At 48.5% G+C, this 10,197-nt stretch overlaps 2 protein-coding genes across 4 annotated transcripts in view; both read left to right on the top strand.

The window, feature by feature from the left end:
• The window catches only part of DHDDS (dehydrodolichyl diphosphate synthase subunit), a 31,220-nt gene extending 26,157 nt beyond the window's left edge, over nucleotides 1-5,063 (top strand). For 2 of the 3 annotated variants that reach the window (XM_014467352.2, XM_023743440.1), the window contains exon 9: nucleotides 2,861-5,063. In XM_014467352.2, the coding sequence (XP_014322838.1) occupies nucleotides 2,861-3,100 (240 nt within the window). In that variant the 3' untranslated portion in view covers nucleotides 3,101-5,063. The remainder of the gene's footprint in view (nucleotides 1-2,860) is intronic. The other variant, XM_006101956.3, reaches the window with a different exon arrangement.
• Nucleotides 5,064-6,149: 1,086 nt separating this feature from the next.
• On the top strand, nucleotides 6,150-9,897 carry HMGN2 (high mobility group nucleosomal binding domain 2). The gene is made up of 6 exons (XM_006101955.3): nucleotides 6,150-6,346; nucleotides 7,311-7,355; nucleotides 7,561-7,590; nucleotides 7,926-7,976; nucleotides 8,560-8,655; nucleotides 9,038-9,897. The coding sequence occupies exons 1-6, from the start codon at nucleotides 6,332-6,334 to the stop codon at nucleotides 9,071-9,073; spliced, it is 273 nt and encodes a 90-aa protein (XP_006102017.1). The 5' UTR covers nucleotides 6,150-6,331; the 3' UTR covers nucleotides 9,074-9,897.
• Nucleotides 9,898-10,197: the final 300 nt, after the last annotated feature.

The raw sequence follows: 10,197 nt of genomic DNA, 5'->3' as shown, positions 1-10,197 counted from the left end.
AAAGAATTAGGCTTAGAGAGGTGAGAGTTCTTTGGATAGGAACTTCTTGAATCCCAGAGCTCCAGGAGGACTCACTCTGGCCTGATCAAGCTCTTCAATCAATTTCATGTGTCTTTGCTCATTATTCCATTACCTGATATTCTCCCCCAACCATACACACTCCACCTTTATCCAAGTCCTCCCCATTGGTTAAAGCCCAGCTCAAACATTGCCTGTCCATGAGGTTTCACTGCTCCTTGACCTTCATAGCCATAATTTTTCTCTCCTCTGGGCTGCATGGCCTTTTCTCTTGCCTCCTTGATGGCCTTACTACATTCTACCTATAGTATGAGACTTTGTGTAGAGATCTGTGTCCTAATCAGCCTGTAAGCACATGGGTTGCTTAGACTGTATCCTGAGCATCTCCCTATGCCCACATAAGGTCATGTACATAGGACCCATGGTTTCTCCTGACCAAGGCAACTCTCAAGCCTGTTTTAGTCTTCATAGCTCCATGTATGAGTTCATTATCATAGCAGAAGAGTACCCTTGAATACCTAGAGGAGAATATTTCAGAATTTTCATTTATGCAGTAAACTTTTATAACTGAGAGGCCTTAGCAAATGACTTTCCTATTCTCAACCTCCATGTCTGTCTCCAACAGAAAGAACCTTCCTAGCTTTGTTGCAAGAGTCAAATGCAAGGGTCAAGTGCTTGTGCACATGGAAGATACAGTGGTACCTTGGTTCTTGAACTTAATTCGATCCGGAAGGCTGTTCAAGAAGCAGTTTGTTTGAAAACTGAATATAGTTCCCATTAGAAATAATGTAAATTGAAATAATCCATTCTAGTCCCTCAAATGATTCCATTTTAACCTATCTCAGTTGCTTTTGATCATTGTTTTGTGAGCACTTTCACTGCCTTAGCAACATCAGCACTCTTGATGGCCTCTTAATGTTTTAAAATTGTTCTAATTGTCAATTTTGCCATGCCAAACTCAGTAGCCAGATTAGACATGGGAATACCTCTATCATACTTTGCAATTACTTCTTTTCTTTTTAAATATGTTTTTATTGATTTTAGAGAGAGAGGAAGGAAGAGAAAGAGAAAGATAGAAACATCCATGAGAGAGAAACATCAACATCGATCAGCTGCCTCCTGTGCACCCGCCACCAGGGATCGATCCCTTAATCTGGGCATGTGCCCTGATGGGGAATCAAACCAGTGACTTCTTGGTTTATGGGTCGACACTCAACCACTGAGCCACACTAGCCAGGCTTACTTCCTTTTTTAAGCTCTATCGTTGTTCTCACAACTTTCTTTTTCACATTGCTGCTATCACTAAACTTCTTAGGACCCATGGTGACTTACTGTATATATTTAATAATAATAAGCAGCAACAAAAAATGATACGAAAATATTCCCAGCACAATTTCCTAAGATGTTAACAACACGAGGTTTAGTGGTAAACTGACTCGTACTCTTGAATTCTCTCTTTTATTTGTCACATAAGAAAACTGTGAGTGATCATACAGGTGTCAGCATGAAAGGGCTGTCAGGTTGAAATCCAAGTTTTGTTCAACAACCAAGACATTTCTTTCATGAACAAATTATTCGAGATGGGAGATGTTCGAGAACTGAGGTGTAACTGTATTCCTAAAGGATGAAGACAGCAATCCAGAGATTTACAGGCTGAGTAGAACAGAGACATGTACAAAAAGACAGTAATATAAGGTGGAGTTATGTGGTAAGGGTCACCAGAGTATAGGATACCAAGTTGGCAGCAAAGCAGTTTCTCACTGGGCTTTGGCACGAGGTACAGCCCGTTAAAGTGGCAGGAGCAGAGTGCATCAGTGAGGAACAGAGGGCCTTGGTTCTGCTCCAAAGGGAATCCACCCCCCGCCCCCCCCACGAGCATCCTCCCTGCCCTCCTGGGATCACATGGTCAGTCAGTTGAGTATTTCACACATACAGGATGCCCCAAGTGCCAGAGGAAAAGCCACAGTTTCTGCCCTCTAAGAGTTTATGATTTATTTGTCTGGAGACACACACACAGGTATAAGAAGTGCTGCTGGGCGTATGATCGCCTACCTGATGTCAGAGCGAGTTCCAGGAGCCCTGAGGGCTCAATGGAACCTTCAAGGGCTTATTTTCTAACAGGAAAAGTAGATTTTGGACTATGGACATTAAGACTTATTCTACTAGGCAGAAATCAATAAGTGGCTTAAGAGTGCTGAACAGAAAGGTCATTAGCTGGAAGAATCAGCTGGTCCCCATACGGTAGGTAGGCAAGTCTGGAGCCCAACTCTGAAAAAGTAGCTTAAAAAATTAGGAGAATGGCACCCTTAGGGTGACCTGGGAAACCAAAGGAAATGATGCCATGGATATGCCCCAAGCAGGAAATAGAACCTTCCTTACAGTAGATAATATAACATTAAAATTGCTGTTTGTTTGAAAGCCTGCTAATATGCTAGAGAGGGTTTTGCATGTATTAGCTCTAATCCTTAAAATCACTCTTCAAGGTAGGCACAACCCCCACTTTACAGATGAAGAAATGAGGTTAGGAGAGGATTTACTCAAAGCCACAAAGCTAGATGAGGGAACCAGAAATCAGATCCATCCATACTTGCTGGTTCCCTAAGTGCAAACCTGAGAATTTTAAGAAATACAGATGCTTCCACCCAAAACAAACCAAGATGGACCCAGAACTTCCACTGCCCTCCCTGTACAACATGGGCACCACCCATCACACACCTACTGCCTGACCTTTCCAAATCTCGTACAATTTCCCCACTGTTCTACTTAACTTGGCCTGCCCTGTGCCCCACCCACACCTAAAAATGATCTCCAGTGATCTCCCCCAACTCCCACTTTTCTTTAGCAGAAGGCCCGAGACATGTATGCAGAGGAGCGGAAGAGGCAGCAGCTGGAGAGGGACCAGGCTGCAGTGACAGAGCAGCTGCTGCAAGAGGGGCTCCAGGCCAGTGGGGACGCCCAGCTCCGACGGACACGCTTGCACAAACTCTCAGCCAGACGGGAAGAGCGAGTCCAAGGTTTCCTGCAGGCCTTGGAACTCAAGCGGGCTGATTGGCTGGCACGTCTGGGCACTGCATCAGCCTGAGTGAGGCTAGCCTCCTGCTACTTTGCCCTGCCCTCCACCTCTAGGGCCCCACTCCCCTTTCTTTCTTGAAGGGTACCTCCCTCCTGATGAATTGTGTTCCTTTTGCTTGGCAGGGAGCCCAGTTTATGGTGGCCATAGATACCTTTGTGTTGCCTGGGACAGTGGCCCCTTGGGAGTGTTGAGGGTGTCTCCAACAAATACACTAAATGTAGCTCCACCAATAGGTTTGGAAAGCAGGGAGCCCCAGGTCTTCTGCTGCCTGCTCCTTCCGCCTTTGCCACCTCTACTTGTGCTTCTAGATGTACTTCACCTCCCCCCTACCCCCCAGCACATCCTTCAACACCCAATTGTGGGGAAGAGGTCTCCCCAGACCCTCACCCTTTACCCATCCATCTTAGCTTTCCATCCGACTTTCACAAAAGATTTGGCTCCACCTCAGATCTGCTGGTAAATAGCTAATAGGCAGCCAGCGTCATTTGGGCAAGGAAGAAGGAGAGATAGAAAGAAAATTTGCCCATCTGCTGGTCCTCCCCCTTGGCTCTCCACCTGGGATTTGCTATTGAATCTCTACCCCCTCCCACCACACAGTGCTGATTGCTCACTGAAAGGCTCAGCGCCCCCAATGGCACAGAAGCCTGGCGGGTGATTACAATCCAATTACCTATTGTCGACTCAGCCCACACAAGCTTTCCTCCTCCTCCTGCAGGGCTCGGGCCAGGCTCCAGGGTAAAAGAAGGGCCTTATAGGCCCTGGTGAATCTAGTCCAGCACAGGTTTCTTCCCTGAAACACATCAGAACCAAAAACACCAAAAGAACCACTTCCCAACCGACTGTCTCCTGCCCTCACCATCTCAGACTCCGTCTCCCACCTCCTCAGGCTTTTGAGGCCTGGCTTCCTAAGTAGGCCCTGAGACCACTTGTTCTTAGCATGTCGGAGTGTCAGCTTGTGAGGGCCATGGCTGCCCATAAGGAAGAAGAGGGTTGAGTCAAGAGCTGTGTCCTTTCCCTTACCTCTCCTGCCAGGCCTCACTGCAGAGATGCTGAGAGGATTCGTGCCTTTGAAGGGGGCAACTCTGCTTCAGGTGCCCAGAGCAGCAAGCACCAGCCAGTAATACCAACCAATGGCTACTCTTCAGTCTTCCCATTTTACTTTCTGCAAACTGTTTCTCCAGCACCTCCCTCTAGGGGAGGGATGGGGTCTTGCAAGCAGTGCTGCCAGTATACTCTTTAACCCCTGACTTTCCTATACTCTAGTCTCCCTGCCTTCCTCTGCCTAAATACCTGGTACAAGAGAATCAAGTTTGAATGGCAGACACTGCGATTGAGAAGTGGATTGATGCACCCTTTGGCAAGCCTCCCTCACACCTGGCACAGGGTTCCCAGAGAGCAGGTGCTGTGCATTTTGCATCTTTACGATGGGGCAGTTGACAGCCTTAATTAGGGAGGCATGAATTATGGGGCTATAACGCAGAGCCCTACAATTAAGGGAATGGGACTGGAGGCAGCAAGCGGAATCTGCCCCCTGTGAGCATGGCTGAGTCTTGTCTCTTCTGGGTTTCCCCTAATATGATTGGGGTGCAGAAGTGATTAATGGGGCTGGTATCTCTCTCTGGCCTGAGGTCCTGTATTCTGGGAAAGGTACGCAGAGTGGGATGGGCAGGGTGCCCCAGGAGCACTGTAGAGGTGGGAAGAAGAGACAGGGGCCTCTGCTGCCCAGGAGCAGGGGATGCAGATAGTTGCTTTGACCGCATTGTGGTGGCTTTCTACAGATATTTGTACCAACCAGCTTCAAGCCTTGCCTCAATAAATTAGGTGGGACCTACTTAGATATCCTCCCACCCGTGAGCCAAGTCCCCACTTGAGGATATTGATCGTGTTCTTGTGTTCCCCTGGGTGTCACATAGGAATTTAAGAACTCTTAGATGTAAAACTTGTTTGCTAACAGTGCGACAGAACAACTTGTTTTGCTGCTACAATTGTCTACCTTCCTCAGGTGCACCTGGCTACCTCCAGGATCCCTAGCTTTGGGGGTGTGTGGGGTAGGGGAGCCAATGGAAGAACCCTTTTGCCATCACACCACCTGTTCCTCTACTTGTTTCCTAATCCCCGGACGCTTTCCTCCACCCTCCTTTCCTCGCGCAAGTGAAAGGAAGCCAGCCTGCCAGTGTGGAAGGAGGGATTTCGCCAGCTGCGTTTGCAGCGCCCAGGCTTGGTGGCCGCGTCGGGTGGGGGCAGCTGAGCTTGCTGTCTCCGAAGCGGGTGGAGCGTAGGGGGAGGGGAGTGCTGGTAGGCTGGCGGCGGATCTCCATCACTCAGTGACAGGGTCCTGAGGTCGGGAATCCTGGAACCTCTAGGAGCTACCTGAGGCTTTGGCGGGGGGCTTCGTTGATATTTGGGGAGGCTGCAGGACAACGGGTGCTGAAAGGACAGCTCCCACCTGCCCCACTGCACCCGAAAGTAACCTCTCCGTGTAGTCTCCCTACGAACTCCCGCTCCACCTCCAGTCCCCTGTTGGTGGGCTGCCTTCCAGGTGAGATGCACGGAAAGCTTCCTCCGAGTGGCAGCTTGGAACGATGCACGTACGGCTGCGCCAAGCTGGCTTCCCCGCTCTTTCCCACTTCGGCGTTAGCTTTGGCCTTGGGAACTGCAGCCTGTGCCTCCCAGCCGCGCGCTTTCTCCCGCCTCCGGCGGAGACGGGCGGTGCGGCCAGGCCTTGAAAACCCTTCTTCTGGGGCCCCCAGCGGGAACAGGAAGGAGAGCGGCTGAGATGGCTCTAAGTGGCGCACAGCTTGGAGAAGTGGGTAGCTCGGTTGCATAAGGTGGAAGGAACTTGGTAGTTTGTAAAAGCCGGCTCTTGAGATACCGAAATCCAGAACCCGCGGGCTCGCACCCCCCCCCCATTTACTGCCTTCGGCGCGCGCCTCCCCCACTGCGCCCCCACCCCCAAAGCGCGCCACCGTCTCGCGCGCCCTCCCCCTATACCCCCCTCCTCACTCCCTCCAGAGGAGGTGAGTTTAAACCCCGCCCACGTGACCCCAGCTGGGCCAATGAGCGGCGGCGGGAGGTGAAATCCGGTTCTAACCGGTCCGGGGCTCCCAGCGCTATAAAAACTTTATAAACCCCCCGGAGCCCTAGCAGTGTGAGGAGACGAGATCGACCCCCGGACCGAGCAAGGCCCGCGCGCTGCTGCATCCCCGCGTCCCGCTCGGACGTCCCGCCACCATCGCCATCATGCCCAAGAGAAAGGTACGTGGCGCGAGGGCCCCAGGCGCCGGGCTGCCACTACCGCCGCCTTCACCGCTGTCGCCGCCGCCGCTTGCCCGGCTTTGGGGCGCGAGCTTCGGCGCTGGGCTGGAGCAGGCTCTGCCCCCACCGCCGGCACTCGAGACGGTGTCAGGTGGCCCCCGGGTAACCCTGCGCGTCTCGGCTGCCCGCGGGCGCCAGAGGCCATATTGGAGGAGCGGCGGCCGCGGCGGGAGGAGCCATGTTGGTGGCTGTTTACCCCGCTCCCCTCGGGCTAGACGTGCCCGCCCCGCGCCCCCTCCCCCATCGGCACCCCCCCTCCCCGCGGGCGGGCAATTCAAACCCGAAAAGGCGGGAAGGCGGTGCTTGGGGTTGGCGGGCGGGGTAACGCGCTGCCGCCAAAAAAACCGCCGCCGAGAGGAGGCGGGGCTTCGCTGTGTAGCCCCGCCTCCTCCCAGGGCCCGGGCTCACGGGACTCGCTACGCTGCCGCCCACGAATTCCCCGGGCTGCGCGCGAGCCCTCACGTCTCCCGCCCTCGACGGCTGCCATGGCAACGGCGCTCGGGCCCCGCCTCCGGACGGTTTGTTTGCACCCGCTGCAGCTGTTGCATCTGCTTCTGCCTGGTGCGGTGGCGCAGGCAGCTCGGCCCTGCACTGCACTCCGCGCTCCAGCTCAGCGCGTTTCCCTGGGGCCACTTGGCCGAGACTCTGGGAAGGCTGAGGTTCCGACACCCTGCGAGCTTTGGGCTGGATTTGGCAGGATGTGTACACAAATAAGCACGCCCACAGTTCCTAAGCACTTCGGGTATTTGCATAGGAGGCGCGGGTGCTAAACACTGACGATTTGTGTATCCTACAGAAGTTGTGTGCAAGACTACTTTTAATTTTTTTCCTTTGGACTGTGTTAAGCTTAGTCATTAAAAATTACCTCGGAGGCTGCAGGTTTCTGAGTTTCTGTTTTTTATAGGCTGAAGGGGATGCTAAAGGAGATAAAGCCAAGGTGAAGGACGAAGTAAGTCTTGTTTATTCTCTTGGAGTCTTACGAAGCTTTGGGCTTCTCTGGTGGTAATTCACCATACCCTTATTCCTGAATTTGCCTAAGTAAGCTCTCTTCACATCCTATAGTCCAGAAAAGATTGGCACTAAGACTCTTGTTTTTCTTAAGTGGTTGGACTATTTTATTTCTAACTTTCTCATTTTTCTATTTTTTAAAATAGCCACAGAGAAGATCCGCCAGGTTATCAGCTGTAAGTATGTCTGCTTGTAAATTTTCATCTTTATTCCTGAAACTGGCTTCCCATGAGTGATGGTCGGTGGTTGGTTTTAATGAGCTGCTGCTACACTGTGGACTCTCGCCCATTTGAGATTCACTGGTTGGGAAATTTTCATGGCTTATAGTCAGAGTGGAACACTCCTGATTGTTACTTGAGTGGGTTTCTGAAGATTGGACATTTTAATGGGAAGTCAGCCACAAAATCTTTATGAAGTATGGAAAATTTGCTGGTACTGTGATTTGGTTGTAGTTTGTTTTCTTTGGCTCATCATACTAATGTTGTCTTCCCCTCTCTCCTCCAAATAAAAGAAACCTGCTCCTCCAAAGCCAGAGCCCAAGCCTAAAAAGGCCCCTGCAAAGGTGAGTGGGACTGGGGATAAGGTGTTTCTAGGAGTCACATAAGGCTGAGCAGGATTTCATGTTGTTTACGGGAGATCTGCTATATAATAACTTCATCTGTTGGCACAAAGTTGAGATATATGACAAAGTTAACAGGACTGGGCCTTATAATTATGCCCTAATTGTTCACTTTCACAAAAATGAGAACTGTCCTTCAGTATCTTAATGCAGCATAATAATGGTGACTCCCTTAATGGATATTCTGAATTGTTTTGATAGCTTGACTTATTCCTGAGATTTGTATATCAAGAACTATCATTAGTTTAGAAAAATTGCACTTCTTCAGTATTTAACCTCCCAAGTTTTAAGCTATCTTATGCTATCCTATTATTTATTCTCAGATAAAAAATTCTATATAGTTAGGACCACAGAATATTATAGATCATTTGGCCTAGTTTTGATCAGTTGTTTTATCAGTGGGGGAGGGTTTATAGTTTGTATGTTATCTTTTATAAACAATCCTGCCTTGTACAGAACTTTGTAGGCCACACATTGGTAATATGAAATTAGGAGAAACAGCTTTTTTCTTTCTCCCGTCTTCTAGAAGGGAGAGAAGGTACCGAAAGGGAAAAAGGGGAAAGCTGATACTGGCAAAGATGGGAATAATCCTGCAGAAAATGGAGATGCCAAAACAGACCAGGTACAACTGCTACCTCATTTGATATTTGTAACCATAGTAAAACAAAGACATCTTTTTGATATTTATTTTATATATTTAAATGCCATTTAACAAAAATCAACCCCAAAAAATGAGTTCGCGTGTCATAGGTTCGCCATCACTGTTAAAGAGTTTTGAAGCTGAGAATAACCTCAGATCTTCTAATGCTGATTTGTTCCCTACCCTGATTTTAGCAAAGTTTCCTACCAAGCCATTCTCAAAAGAAGTACTAAGTCTCAGTTTCAGAGTATCTGAAACCTGAGCTTTGGCTGGCCCAGGAGCAAAATAATGTTATATATGGGATATGGGTGAAGATAGTCTCAAACTCTTATGTGTTGTACTAACCTGTCTATTTTTCTTTTAGGCACAGAAAGCTGAAGGTGCTGGAGATGCCAAGTGAAGTGTGTGCATTTTTGATAACTGTGTATTTCTGGTGACTGTACAGTTTGAAATACTATTTTTTATCAAGTTTTATAAAAATGCAGAATTTTGTTTTACTTTTTTTTTTTTTAAGCTATGTTGTTAGCACACAGAACACTTCATTGTTATTTTTGGGGGGAAGGACATATAGTACTAATAGAATGTCTCCAAAGCTGGACTGACATGGGGGGGAAATACCTTTCCCTTCTAGTTTTGAGAAACTTCCTCTTGGTTCCTGGGAGGAGGGATCTCTTGATGTTGACACACATTAGCCATTGTGGCACAAACACCTTGTCGTGTGGGAAAACTAAAATTCGTTTTTATGTCCTTTTCTCCCTCTCCACTTTAAGCATAGACTTTGGCTCTCTTAAGCCCAGAGACCTATTGGGACCTGACCCAAAAATTGATTTCCAGTATGTTGGGCAATCTGGACTTTCCAGTGTCACTATTGAGATGGCATCCCTCAAAAGAGCAGCAGTTCCTTTTTAGATTGTGGATCTACAGATTGATATTCTCTGCCATTTTCATTTCATTTCCTGAAAGTCAGGGTCGGCTTGTGAAAAGTTGTTAAACAACATGCTTAATGTGAAATGTCAACCCTCACTCTAAACTTTCCCTGTTCAGAGCATCAGATGAAGACTTCATTGGGTTTTATAGTGGCTTTCTGATTTTGGTAGTTCATTGAAGAAGGGAGTTTGAAGTTGTTGTATACTGTTAACGATTGTCTGACCATGTCCTGCCTGAAATACCATGATTGTTTATGAAAAGTATCTTTAATAAAGCTGGATACAGTTTGGCTTGGAATGCTGCCTCTAATCTTTTCCCATTAGTGGGGGAGCCTGGTTTCTCCAAGTCTAAGGACAGGACCATTCTGGTGTGAGGTGTAAAGGTTCCATATACAGTCAATCTATAATAGTGAACAGTTCTGTCCTGTTGACAGAATACAGTTTGAGGTGGAGTTAGGAAGATCCCAGAAGCAGTACGTAGACAAGTAGTGCAAGGCTGGGAGCCCAGGCGTGGTTTTTGTACTTGGTTGTGCAGCATTATCTGCAGTGTACTTTCTTGGTAGATCTAAGATTTCAGCCTGATAGTTAACAGCAAAAT

Source organism: Myotis lucifugus, unplaced genomic scaffold (genome assembly GCF_000147115.1).
Source record: "Myotis lucifugus unplaced genomic scaffold, Myoluc2.0 scaffold_389, whole genome shotgun sequence".
Taxonomy (NCBI): domain Eukaryota; kingdom Metazoa; phylum Chordata; class Mammalia; order Chiroptera; family Vespertilionidae; genus Myotis; species Myotis lucifugus.
The sequence above is the reverse complement of the archived record's forward strand: the minus strand, read 5'-3'. Positions and strand labels throughout refer to the sequence as shown.

Coding starts and splice junctions, on each gene's coding strand:
- HMGN2 (XM_006101955.3), top strand. Junction 7,356..7,560: donor AAGCCAAGGTGAAGGACGAA/GTAAGTCTTGTT, acceptor TTTTTAAAATAG/CCACAGAGAAGATCCGCCAG. Junction 7,591..7,925: donor GATCCGCCAGGTTATCAGCT/GTAAGTATGTCT, acceptor TCCAAATAAAAG/AAACCTGCTCCTCCAAAGCC.